The following is a 13,644-nucleotide window of genomic DNA, read 5'->3' as shown; positions in this document are numbered from 1 at the left end:
ATCTGGATTGGGGGAAGGCAGGAAAAACCCTGACCCTCTCCCACAGAGCCTCAGCCAGTGATACTGCTTCCCGGATGAGAAGGACGGCCCTGAAGCCCACAGCGAAGCCAGCCCCACGGCCACCGTCCCTCCAGTCTCCTTGTGGCTCCGCAACAGCCCAGAGCCACCGGTCCTCCAGGGCTAGAAGCGCTCCTGACACAAACGCAGGTGGGTGTCTCCGTTTCAGGAAAGAAAGGAATCAGGGCGAGAAGACAAACTGGCTTTCATGCATGATCCACAGATGTCCCTGGGGATAAATGAGGGTGTGTGTGTGTGTGTGCGCGTGTGTGTGCGTGTGTGTGTGTGCGTGTGTCCCACATCCATAGCCCAAAGGCGAGACAGAGTAAGACTTCCCACGTGAAAGGGCCAAGGGGTGAGGTGCCAGAAGAGAAATGGAGGTCGGAGGCAGCCTGTGGCCGGAGCTACGGTGGGACCCCAGCCCCCAGGCTGGGAAGGAGTCTGGTTGGGCACAGTCAGGTTCTCTCCCGCCACTGAGCCCTAACAAAATGTCTCTGCTCGCAGGTCAAGGCCGGCAAGTGAGCTGTGTACTAGTTCTCCACAGTTTGAGTGTTTAAACTCTCTCTCTTGCCTCTTCAGACCCAGAGTCCTTTCCCAAAGCCTCCTGGTCCCTGGGGCCCGCTAACTTGAGACCTAAGGCGCTCTCAAGGTCTCCGTTCTCTTCCAACCCTCTCTTCTCCCCACTAGGCGTTCGCTGGTCCTAATGTCAGTCGAGGACAACATGGGGCCTGCCCCCACACAAGGCTTCACCACGGCACCTGCCAGTGACTTCGGAGAGATCCACAACTGGAACGAACTGCTCTACTTCTTCAACCACACTTTGCCCGAGTGCCACATGGAGCTCAGAGAGGACACCAAGCAGGTGGTCCTCTTTGTCCTCTACCTGGCCATCTTTGTGCTGGGGCTGGTGGAGAACCTCCTGGTGATCTGCGTCAACTGGCGCTGCTTGGGCCGGGCGGGGCTGCTAAACCTCTACATCCTCAACATGGCCATCGCAGACCTGGGCATCGTCCTGTCTCTGCCCGTGTGGATGCTGGAGGTCATGCTGGACTACACCTGGCTCTGGGGCAGCTTCTCCTGCCGCTTCACTCACTACTTCTACTTTGCCAACATGTACAGCAGCATCTTCTTCCTGGTGTGCCTCAGCGTCGACCGCTACATCAGCCTCACCAACACGTCGCCCTCCTGGCAGCGCCAGCAGCACCGAATGCGGCGGGCCGTGTGTGCGGGCGTCTGGGTCCTCTCGGCCATCATCCCGCTGCCCGAGGTGGCGCACATCCAGCTGGTGGAGAGCTCCGAGCCCATGTGCCTCTTCATGGCGCCCTTCGAAACCTACAGCACGTGGGCCCTGGCGGTGGCCCTGTCCACCACCGTGCTGGGCTTCCTGCTGCCCTTCCCGCTCATGGTGGTCTTCAACGTGCTGACGGCCTGCCGCCTGCGGCAGGCAGGCTGGCCCGAGGGCCGGCGCCACTGCCTTCTGGTGTGTGCCTATGTCGTCATCTTCGCCGTCTGCTGGCTGCCCTACCACGTGACCCTGCTCCTGCTCACACTGCACGGGACCCACATCTCCCTCCACTGCTACCTGGTCCACCTGCTCTACTTCTTCTACGACATCATCGACTGCTTTGCCATGCTCCACTGTGTTGTCAACCCTCTCCTTTACAACTTTCTCAGCCCAAGATTCCGGGACCAGCTGCTGAGTGCTGTGGTCCATTATCTTCCCAAGGCCCGGGCCAGGGCGGACAGACGTGCTTCCTCGTCTTCATCCTCCTCCACTCAGCATTCCATCATCATCACCAAGGAGGGCACCCAGCCCGCTGCAGCAGGCCCCCAGAACCACCAAGCCTGAACTTTCAGGCGCCACTACCTCACCCATCTCCGCCCCTCAGTGTCTCCTAGGAGGCTGAGGTAGATCCCACTCTCCATCGGTGAAGTAGAAAGCTGCAGGTGTAGGTGAGAGATTCTGGGGGGAGTAGGGGGAAAGGGTCAAAACACGCACGGTCAATTTTGAGTATGTCTTAAAAAATTGAGATGGGGAGGAGGAGAGGGGGCAGGGAGGAGCAGAGAACAGGTCTTTGGTGTTGTCCTGTTTGTCTCGGTCCTCAGGACTAAAGAAGACACTCAGGAAAAATGGTGAAATAAATAACAGAGGCAGCCATGACTCTGGCTCTTTCCAAAATCCGTACTTCCAGCTGGGATAGGCTAAAGAGATGCTCAGCAGAAACTTGACACACTCATTTCAACAATCACCCTGGCCGGAAAGAGTGTGCTCCGCAGGGACCTCACACAACTTTCCTTTTGTGCTTGTGTGCTTGCTGATCCCCCCCGCACGCTGTGCAGGCTGTGAGGACAAGAGGTCAGAGGCCAAGGAACCAGGAGGCCTCAGCAGGACGTTTCCTAGCATCCTCGGTGATATGATAGATGGAGGGGGTGAAGCAGAGGTCTGCTGCCGCCCCCCCACCATCCAGGAAGTGGCTCCATTTCCTTGCTGATACGCTCCCCTCATCCATCCCACTTCCCTCCCCACGAGGCAGAGCAGCCATCCCAGAGTCAATGCTCCTCAGAGCCCACCCGCTCCCACCTTCGGGTCTAGGACATTTCCAGACTTCTAGGAAGAGATGCTATCAGAAACCCACCCCCATCCCTCCCTTTCTCTCTAGATCATGGGAAAATATCAAGGGACATCCATTCTGAGAGCAGACCTTGGGACAGGCAGCGGCAGACGCTCCCAGAGGCTGTCCCTCAGCCCTTGTCCCCCAATTTCCGATTCCGTCACAGGGCAGAACTCTGGTGTTCTAAGTCGGTCCTCGCCCTTAAACTTCAATCTCCCTGGCCAGGTCTTTTCCTTAATTTTCCTGTCCAGCAACTTACTTCTATTCACGCTTGCCCTATAAATAGGAAAAGAAGCCTTCTTGTTAACAAGTAGGTCTTCTGGAAAAGACTCATTTATCAGTTTGGGAATCTAGGACCATGTCCATGAAGAAAAAGCCTAAGAACCGGTCCCGGCCCACTAGTTCCAAGTCCTTGGCATCCTAATCCTGCCTGGGCAGAATGAAGGGCTTGTGAACTTAAATCACTGAGAGCCTCTGTCCTGCTCGAGTGCTCAGTATTTCTGGAATGTTTAACTTGGAATCACCATTTACTGACCTGGAGCACCATCCCCTCTGTTCTTAGAAATCTGAACTTTTATTCATCAGATGCATTAAACACGTGCTCCAACAGTGTATGTACCCCTGTTTGTTCGGAGCCCAGAGGGAAATGCCCTGACAATCCTGCTCGCCGGACCCAAATCTGAAAGGGTCTGAAGCGACAGACAAATGCTCCGTGGCACAGAGCTGAAGGCTTTTTCAACCAGGAGAGTCCAGGTTGTGACTTGGGCTGCAGTAAGGGCTTAACCTAACAATACAGAAAGTGCATTAAAAAGACTTCCCTCTTTTGTGCCCACATAAAAACCAAGCCAAAATCTGATGCCCTTATCACTGCCTCTGCTGACTTAGGCTCCAGAAGTTTCCTGAAGGGAACCCAGTGTCACAGCAGTCACATCGTGGGTTACCTCAGAGACCAGCCCCCCAGGAGCTCACTCTTCTCACGGATTTCTCTGGCAACCAGTTATCACCCTGGGCAGCATGAACACCTCCTTGGGGCCCGGGGAGGACAGAGCCCCGGCTATGCTGACCGCAGCAAGGCTGCTCCGCTCAGCATTCACTGAGCACGACGGGCGCCACGCCTGGCCTGTGTGCTAAGACCAGATGGACCACATTGCGCCCCAACCTCTGAGGTCTACCTCCTTCTCTGTGCAGGTACATTTGTCAGCAACCCCATGAGACCGTGCCAAACCTCCACCTCCTCCCTGAACCGCCTCTCTCCTCTCCGACATACCACATCAGTGAATCAGATGGCGCTGGCAGGACAGATCCCCTCAGGGAGGTTTCCCCTGGAAAGGGTGGGTTATTGACTTAATTTGCCACTAAAAACAGGTCAGCAGGTTAACTCCGGGGAATTCCAGCTACAGGAAAGGAAACTATGGGGGCGTCTGGGTGGCTCAGTTGGTTAAGCGTCTGCCTTTGGCTCAGGTCATGATCCCAGGGTCCTGGGATCGAGCCCCGGGTCGGGCTTGGAGGGGAGCCTGCTTCTCCCTCTGCCTCTCCCTTCCCCCGCTCATGCTTGCTCTCCCTCTCTCAAATAAATGAATAAAATCTTTAAAAAATCTTAAAAATAAAATCTCCCTCTGCCTCTCCCCCGGCTTGTGCTCTCTCTCTCGCTTACTCTCTCTCTTCTAAAATAACTAAAACCTTAAAAAAAAAAAAAAAAGGAATCCTGGCATCTGCTGAGCAGAATGCTTCTACTACCGAGTGTTGGGCCCCGATCTTCTGAACTCAAGGGACAGCGCAACCCCAGTCAATAGGAAAAGAATTCCTGTTTCAAATTTCCTTTTTTTATTCTAAATAAAAACCACACTTTGTGCCGAACAATGGAATATAAAAGAATCAGATGTACAACGATTTTAGACATCTACTATTTGGGAAAAGAAGTTTACAAAATATACAAAACTTTACAGCAATAGATAGTAAACACTTAAATATTAGGAGGTCAGTACTTATTAATTTAATGCAAGGAAGTTAGACGTCAACAACTCTTCTCGGTTTCATAAGAGACTTTCGCTAGCGGAGGTGGGAGGGGAGATTGGACTGGACAGGGGAAGGGTGTTAAAGAAACATCGAAATCAAAAGTTTCATTTTCATTCTGATGTTAAGTTTGACAACGAGTGATCACAGTGAAATGAATGCTGTGTGCACTGTGCTTCCCGACTCACTCAGGGCAGGACGGAGGCCAAAGGATGTGTGGGGACCTCCAGATGGGCAGACTTCTCCACACAGCCCACTCCCACGCCCACAGAATCAGTGTCCACCTAGAAAGGGATTTAAATTCACTTCCAAAGTTGAGTAGTCTCTGGAATAGGGCACAGCAAGAGGCCAGAAGACGAAGAAAATTCATCAGTAGCTAAACTTGACTGGGGAGAAGGTATTTAGGCCCAAAGATTTGTCCTGGAGACAAAGGGGTGCTGATGGATCAGAAGGGAAGACAGTCAAAAAGAACTTTTACCCACTTCCTGGTTCTTAGGGGTCACCCGGGCCCAACCCCCACCTCCGTTCTTTCCACCTAGCCATGAACTATAGAGACTCGCTGGGGTCTTAAAACGTAGGACCAAACACCACAACCCAGCAGAGCTTCCCAGCGGGCACTGTGGCATCAGTGGGCCAGCAGCGGGTCACAGGAGAAGCGGGAGACGGAGCCCCTCCTGTGGCCATAAGCAGCCTGGGCTGTTTATTCCAATGTGCCATACAAGTATTACTTTTTTCCCTTAAGAAACAGGTTGGGAATAGCCTCGTGCTTGGTTTAATGCTCTACAGTCGCCATCTTGAAATTCTTCATTGTTAAACAAAGGGCTCTGCAGATTATGTAGCTGGTCCTGAGTACAGAACAAGAAAGAGGAGGAAGGGAGGAGAAAAGACATTCAGGGGTCAGACAGAACCTCAGAACAATACAGCAGACTGCTAACCTGGGCTCCAAGGCAGAGCGGGCAACAGAACAGAAGGCTGAAAAAAAATTTTTAAAAACTCAAAATAAAATGAATACCTTCAACCAGGTACCCCAGAGTGCCCTTTGCCACAACACAAGAGTTTCAAGTAAAACAGTTCGGAAAAGGGGGGGCTGGAGGCAGAGACAGCAAACATGACTCTAAACGGGGGGGGGGGGGCAAATATGGGGACAAGCAGAGGAACAGGGTTTGGTCAATAAGCCTCATGAGCTATTGACCCTGCTACATGTCTGACTGCAACAACCAGGCCACCCCGATCAACCACTTGGCCTCAGGAGGATCAGGGGGTGCAGTTTTTTGTTTAGTGTTTCAGGGGCAAAGGTTCAAGGATTTGCTTTTTGGTTTACTGGCAAAAAAGGGAAAACTTCACAGTTTCAGGTTAAGTATACAGACTACCCAGCATCCGTGATGGCCTCCGTTAAGGAAAAGGGTTTCTCCAGCACACTGATCCATGCTCGGCCACCTTGGCTGGCTTCTAGTAAGTACCGCCTCTCTCAAATCTGCCCATTCCAAAATCAGTCCTCATCAACAGACTGGGAGGGATCACTCAGCCTTGAAAAGCTTAGCAGATACTTGACTGCGGTTTTTCACACATTTTCCTTCTTAAATTTCCAATGGTCAGTTGTGGGAAAGAAAGGGGGAAGCCAATCAGGGATGAAGTCTCAGCACGGCTTTCCTGACAAGAATGACCTGAGGGAACATGTAACAAGTTTGAGTTTAGATGGTGAAAAATGGCCACTTGTACAAATCCCTTCATGTAACAGCCACCCTACCGGAGAGCCAGGCACCCCAACTGGGAGGCTTTATCAATTTAGGGCTAGGGAGAGAGGCAGCAAGTCCAACAGGGATGGAGCTTTGGCTTGCCTGTATATCTTAATATAGCTTTCCAAGTTTAGGAAGGATGAGAAAATGTGCAAAAAGGTCCTTCATTTAACTTGTTCCCCTCAACCCAGTCCCCAGTCTACTCAAGCGCAGGCAGGAAAGGCCTAGGAATTTAATAAGCCCCAACTTTCTAGAACTCACATCCATTACCTAAAGGGTTCCCTGGGCTTATTCTGCAAGAGACTCTCCGGAGAGAAAGAAAAGGACTTGTCTGTTTAAAGACCTGACACCTTCCCTCGTCCTAGCCCCCGTTTCTCAAATCTCTGGCCAGGACTGTCCCCTGGAACATGGCTACTTGCTGGGGAGAAACTCATTTTCCTGAAGTCACTTATCCAAAAGAGATGCTGGGTAGTATGTATATAAAAGCAAAAATAAATAAATATCAATGTCCGAAAAGGCTCTGTGAGTTCATTAAAACCACTCGCTTGTGAAACAGCCCGGGGTGCTGCTGAGTCCCACCAGGCGCAGTGTCAGGGCCGAGGCCAGGGACTCCCAGAGCTCGCCTGAGCAGGGTGAGGTAGTAGGAGCTTACTGAGGGGCTACCTTGTGAGTATGCGAGATCCGAGGGCCCTCTCCCTCAAGCCTTCTTTGGGCAAGAAGCCCCTCAGAAGCCACTAAGAACGGAGCCAACCGGCCCCAAGGACTGGGCAGACTCCATCCCAGCCACCTAGGGTGGGTCTGCATCAGCTGCCCTCCAATTGCGCCCCCTGGTGGCACTGCAATGACAGATCAGGATAAATTCCAGCAGGTCAAAAGCGAGCTGCCAAAGCTCCTGGCCAGTTACCCCAAAGTAAACAACAGGTTACCCGACTGGGACAGACAGACCGCACATCCCGCTACACACCACCAGTTACTCGGGTCCCTTCGATCCTGAAGGGCTCACAGTCCATCACTCCGCCACCCCACGGGGTCTTCTCATCTACACCACAGGTCAAACACGCTTCTAGGTGGGAGACTGGATGTAAATTAAGGCAAGGCTGCTGCTGTCAGAGACATCCCCACCTCTCCACCAGGACACTCAAGGTCGACGGAGGTAGCCAGGTGACAGATGACTATATCACAGCGGCTCCCTGTCCTCTCTGCCCCACAGGGAAGGCCTACCTGGCCACCTGGGCTACAACTCCATAAAATCGTATTTCTTTGGAATCGAGGAGAAAAGAGGGGCCTCCCTTGCTGTCCATCCGGGCCGCCCCTCCTGGTGGCACTGCCGGTCGGACACCTCTTCCGATCGGCAAGGATCCATCCCAAAGCTTTCTGACCTACACAGAAAGCTCTGCCCCCAGTCTGGATCTAGCTGCCAAAAGAGTCTACTGTCCCATCGGCAGATCAGAGCGTGGAAACGGGCAGGCGCCCCCATCCCATCTGCCTTTGCCCTGCCGAGGGCCAGGCCTGGCACCTGCGGTGAGCTGCCCTGCGGACCAGTCTTTTCTGAGCGGCCACATTCCCCAAATCTCTCTCACAGCCGGGTGTCCCAGTTGGCAAGCTGGCAACAATACCCACGGTGAAAACCTCTCTCCACGTCCTCTATTCAGTGAGGCTGTTGGTTGGATTCTTAGCAGCATAAAAACCTATCCGTAAACTAAAACTTGAGAGGCTCGGAAAGGGGATCTAGTCGACACCGCCTGCCTGACCAGATTCCAAGACCAGCCTCCGAAGGATCAAAACCGCAGCCCTTCGTGGGCAAGAACAGGGAAGGAGGTAAACGTGATAGGGCCGTTGCTTCTCCAAAACAGTAACAGCTTGTGTGCTCGTTCTTCTTTTCTCTTCTTTAACCGCAAGACAGAACGGAATTCCTAGCAAGGCCAAATTGAAACTTCAGCTGGAGAGGGACCAAGAGCCATTAGAAAAGCAACGTCCTGGCTGCCGCCTGGGAGCTCCCCGTAGCTCTGCCGGGACCCAGTCAGCTGTCCGGGGTCTTTTCCGCCTCTTTGGAATGGATAATGTACATGAAGGTCTGCTCGATGGTGAAGTCGGGCGGGAGGCTGCCTTTGTGCACGCCCACGTGCTTGCTCATGAGGTTGAGCGTGGAGCTGTAGTGGCCACAGACCGTGCAGCGGTACATGAGGGCTCCCGAGTGTGTCTTCAGGTGGCACTTGATGGTCGAGCGGCCTCGGAAGAACTTATGGCACACCTTACACTGATACGGCTTCTCGCCCGTGTGGATCCGCCGGTGGTAGTTGAACTCGCTCGTGTGGGCAAACCTTTTGCCGCAGACCTTGCAGCTGTACTTGCTGTTCCCGGGCTGGCCCTGCAGAGCCAGCTCGTCGCTCAGGAACTCCTCCGCGGGCAGCTTCCGCTTCTGGAGGGCGGGGTGTCGCGGCCCCGAAGCGGCCCGGCCGTCAGGGCCACGGGCGCACCGGGGCTGGCTGACGTGGTAGCGGTAGGCGGCCTCCGACCTGAAGCCCTGGCTGCACACGTGGCAGCGGAAGAGCGCGTCCTCCAGGCTCTGGTGCACGGCCATGTGCTTCTCCAGGAGGTGCCAGTCCACAAAGCTGCTGGCGCAGACGGAGCACGAGAAGACCGAAATGCCCAGGTGGGACAGCGTGTGCCACATGAGGCTGCACAGGTTGAGGTGGCGCTGGTCGCAGACGCTGCACGCCTGGCCCTTCAGGTTCAGATGGTCAAGGATGTGCCCCCGGACCACATGGAAATCTTTGGCCAGGGCCTTCCCACAGGCAGCGCATTTCAACTCTGGGGAGGCTGCCCCGGAAAACAGACCCAGCTTCCCCGAAAGGGGATCGTTGGGGTGGACAATGATGTTGTTCTCAAATATCCCATCCCGTCGGTGGAGGGTCAGTTGCCACTGGGTAAAGAACTTAGTTTCACACATGTCGCAGGAGAAGAGGAAAATGCCAATGTGGGACAGAACGTGGGTCACCCGGGAGTTTCGGTCCTGGAAGTGGGTCTCGCAGACCTTGCAGTTGCCCGTCAGCAGGTCCACGTGGTCCCGAGCATGCTGTCGGATGAGCTGAATGTTGGGCTCTAGAACTTTCTTGCACACCTGGCAGGGCATGGCCTTATTCTCTCGGTTGTCATTCTCTCCAAAAGTCAGCTCATCCTCGCTGTCATCACTCAGCTCAATCACCTCCTCAGCTGTGCCGATCTCCTCGGTGGGGTCTTCAAACTGCAAGTCATCATCCCCCAGGTCGTCCAGCTGGAGCTCATCCATCTGCCCAAAACCCGGATCTTTGGAGTGGTCGCTATTGCTCAGACAGGAGTTGGTCCCAGTGGTAATGTCAATTGCATGGTCAGGGGGGAAGAAGCTGCTTTTACTGAAGTCTCCGTTGCTCTGAACTTTGTACGGCTGGCAGGAGCTCGTGCTGGTTTGGATGCCCATGCTGACGGTGCCGAGGACCGGCTGAGTCACCATACTAGGAACGGAGGTGAAAGGAGCAGGGGCATCATGGTCTTCCGCCTTTGGTGGCAGGGAAGACAGGCTATGATTAGTGTCACCGGTGACATTTCTCTCTTCCTCTTTACAGCTTCCTCCAGCATCACTAGGTAATACATAGTTCCTCTCGGGACCAAAGTGCTCCCCGCCCCCCCGGAGGTCTCCGAGGGGATAGGCAGGCTCTGCTGAGCTACAGCTCTGGGTACCCGAGTGGCTCTCCCCGCCGCTGGCCAGGGGCTTGGCCACAGCACTGGTCTCCAAGTCAGGAAAGGTGGAGTGACAGGCCCGAAGGAGATCCTCCATGCCCAGGCGTTCGGCTACCTCATAGATGACCCCAACATTGATCAGGTCTGTGAAGAGCTCTGAAGTATAGACAAAGCTCAGAATCTTCTCAAAGTTGGCGGGGGTGATGAAGTCCACCACGTAGGTCCTGGCAGCATCCAGCCCGGTATTCAGGAAGAGGTTCTGGAAGTAGCCAGCCGCGCAGGCCAGCACGGCTTTGTGGGCCGGGAACGAGCGGCTCCCCACCACGATGGTGACATCGCACATGGTCTCTGAGAGCCGGCACTTGTTGAGTTCCTTCAGCAGGTTGTTGGGGTGGTTGGTGCTTTGCAGTTTGATCCTCATGCCCATCTTAGCAGCTCCTACGAAGTTGCCTCTGTATCAGCACGGTTCATCTGTGGACGGTAAAAGGAAGAGATGGATGGCCAAACACATTCCTGCAAGCAAGGAGCTGTGCAGAAGAAAACACCGCCAGTCTGAGTGTTTCGAAGCCTTGGGTGGGGAGCAGGAGCCCATGGACAGGGCGAGCTGCTCCAAGCTGCTGGGGGCAAGGACAAATGGTGGGACGGTGACCTCTCTCCCTGCATATTCCCAAAGACAGAGTCCTCGCAACGAAACCCGGAAGTATTGAGAAAAACCTGATAGGGCCGTCTGTAAGACTCAGTAAGAGAGGTGGCAGGCCTGGCTGGACAGAAGCTAGTGCTCTAGCACCAAGCCAGAGGCAACCTCTCGGACACAATCCTTCACTTCATCACCACACGGCGGGCTCACATTAATCTCCTAATTTCTTCCCCCAAACAAGCTTTCCTATCTCACTGTGTACATTCACTTCTCTTACAATGCCAAATGCCATATCGGCACTTGAACACCATTAGCAAAGTTCCATTAGCTGCTGAGGGCAAGATAAGTTTGTTCTTTTATTTTCTTATCAGGGCTCCGTCCTTCCAGTCCCTAAATAAACCTCTTGCTCATTCATGAGTTCTGATGTCTCCCTACCATAACCCAGAGCCATCCAGATACTTCTCTGTCACCTTCTCTGTATGCTGTGGATGAAGCTAAAACACTCAGGACCCAGAGAAATAAAGCAAACTAGAATACACTGTAGCATTTACTATTACTTAAATATGCTTTTTTTTTTTTTTTTAAACCACCCTTTTTGGGATCTATGCATATGCTGACCAGAACTAAAAGACTTACTTGATGCCCTAAGAAGGCGTCTAATTATATAGGCAAGACTGCTAAAGGCTTGCAGGATCCCACTTGCCCCCCTTTTCGAGTCCTGTATGCCTAAGGAAGACAAGCTAGCTGCATGCGGCTTCAGTCTCGCCACTCGCCCGGCGCAACGCAGCCCCTTTCTCCACCTCACCACCTTCTACAAACTCCCAACTTTTTCTGGGGTCCCAGAAGCTTCTGCGCATTGTTGGGATACCAGTGAAGCAGATCCCGGGCCCTGGTGGCCACACATCAGGCTGGGACACTGGGAAGCCTGAGTGGGGGGTGGGAGGGGGGCTGACTGGGAACTTCCGAGAAGGCACCCCAACAATCCCGTGGTGCCGCAGTCTCCCCTCTGGAGGGTCGAACCCAGGAAGAAGGGCGTTGGATCGGGCCGGGGTGCTCCATCTGGGGGCCACCGAGCGCCTCGGTCCCTCCCCAAACGGCGGGGGATTCCCCCGGGGCGTCTCGGGGGCGCCGGGCCGGACGGGAGCGAAGGGATGGGCTGCGGGACCGGCCCGGGTCGGCGCGCGGCCGGGGATGATGGGTCGGGCCGAAGGGAGCGGGCAGGAGGGAGCCAAGCAAGAGCGAGAGAAAGGCCGGGACGGGGGGCGGGCCTCGGCCAGGGGCGGCCCTCGGCCGGGCCGCGCTTACCCGGCTCCGCGGGGCCCGAGCACCATCGCCGCCGCCGCCTCACACAAAGGCCCCGGCCCGCCGTGCCCGGCCCGACGAGGAGGCGGCGCCGCCGGCCGCGGCCAGACTCTCCATCCGCCGCGCCGCTCGCCGCGCCGGCCCGGGCCGCCCCCGCCGCCCGGCCCGCAGCGCCCCCCGCCGTCCCGGAGGAGGCAGCGCCCCCCGCCGCTTGGCCGCAGCGCCCCCAGCCGCCCGGGAGGAGGCAGCGCCCCCCAACGGCGGGGCCGGGGGCCGGGGGCCGGGTGGGGCGGGAGGGAGCGCCCTCACTCCTCCCCCCAAGACTCCGCCCGCCCCCAGCCGCGGGGGTCCGGCCACCGCGCCACTCGGGACCCCCGCCAAGGCCCCACCTCCCACTCCCACGCGGCCCGGGGACCGCCGGCCTGGCCGCGGCGCGAGCAGCTGCGGGGACGTTCCCAACCCCCGCAGTCCCGGTTTTTCTGAAGTGCCCCGATCTACGAGGCCGGGGGCCATTCCGTCCTCACCCTGGGACCTGGATAAGTGAAAAGCCCTGTCTCTACTCTAAGCTCGCATCCTCTACCCTGTCCTACGGCTCATCGTCCCAGAAGCTTCGCAAAACGGCCACTACTGTAGTTTTGCAGAAAAAAGTAAAAATGAAGTAAGATTGTTAACTTGTGAGCGCACTGGGCTGAGAGCTTCCTGAAGACAGGGCTCTGTGGTTCTTGATAGTACTCAGGGCAGTGCTCACCGCACACTTCCTGGTCCTTGTGACAGGTGCTTAATAAAGCCTGCTTGAAAAAATAAATAAATAAAGCCTGCTTGAGTGAATGAACAAATGAATAAACAAGTACTTGAGGTCTGGGCCCCTGGTACATCCCCTCTGAAAAATCACTGATGCCCTTCCTCCCACCTTGGTGGCTAAAGGAAGGAATTCACAGGATCCCACTGCACCGTGAGAGCCCAAACCTGTTCCCTGCAGCCTGTCCTCCCTGAAGGGGAGCAGGATTTGCCACCCCAAATATGCCTCTTTGGCATAAGGATTATTTTAGGCTGCTTGTTTTTTTTGTTTTTTTGGTTTTTTTTTAAGATTTTATTTATTTATTTGCAAGAGAGAGCACAAGAGCGGGATGAGGGGCAGAGGGAGAAGCAGACTCCCTGCTGAGCAGGGAGCCCGACTGGGGGCTCCATTCCAGGCTCGATCCTGGGACTCTGGGATCATGACCTGAGCCAAAGGCAGATGCTTAACCGACTGAGCCACTCAGGCACCCCTAGGCTGCTTATTTTTAGAAAAACAGCAGACATGGGGCGCCTGGGTGGCTCAGTGGTTAAGCATCTGCCTTCGGCTCAGGTCATGATCCCAGGGTCCTGGAATGGGGAGCCCCGCATCAGGCTCCCTGCTCTGCTGGAAGCCTGCTTCTCCCTCTCCCACTCCCCCTGCTTGTGTTCCCTCTCTCACTCTCTCTGTCAAATAAATAAATAAAATCTTCAAAAAAAAAAAATAAGAAACAGCAGACACAGGAGAAGCTCTGAAAACAGAATAGAAGTTACATTTATAAGGGAAACCTCTATT

General features: G+C 54.9%; 2 protein-coding genes across 2 annotated transcripts; one reads left to right on the top strand and one right to left on the bottom strand.

The window, feature by feature from the left end:
* Positions 1 to 3,372, top strand: GPR182 (G protein-coupled receptor 182). Its single transcript, XM_035001978.1, has 2 exons — positions 1 to 207; positions 745 to 3,372. The coding sequence occupies exon 2, from the start codon at positions 761 to 763 to the stop codon at positions 1,904 to 1,906; it is 1,146 nt and encodes a 381-aa protein (XP_034857869.1). The 5' UTR covers positions 1 to 207; positions 745 to 760; the 3' UTR covers positions 1,907 to 3,372.
* A 1,108-nt stretch (positions 3,373 to 4,480) lies between these two features.
* ZBTB39 (zinc finger and BTB domain containing 39) lies at positions 4,481 to 12,172 on the bottom strand. The gene is made up of 2 exons (XM_035002338.1): positions 12,078 to 12,172; positions 4,481 to 10,606 (listed from the first exon to the last, which is right to left on the bottom strand). The coding sequence occupies exon 2, from the start codon at positions 10,560 to 10,562 to the stop codon at positions 8,439 to 8,441; it is 2,124 nt and encodes a 707-aa protein (XP_034858229.1). The 5' UTR covers positions 10,563 to 10,606; positions 12,078 to 12,172; the 3' UTR covers positions 4,481 to 8,438.
* Positions 12,173 to 13,644: the final 1,472 nt, after the last annotated feature.

Source organism: Mirounga leonina, unplaced genomic scaffold (genome assembly GCF_011800145.1).
Source record: "Mirounga leonina isolate KUSES-001 unplaced genomic scaffold, KU_Mleo_1.0 Mir_126, whole genome shotgun sequence".
NCBI classification, from domain to species: Eukaryota; Metazoa; Chordata; class Mammalia; order Carnivora; family Phocidae; genus Mirounga; species Mirounga leonina.
This window is presented reverse-complemented; position numbering and strand designations above follow the sequence as displayed.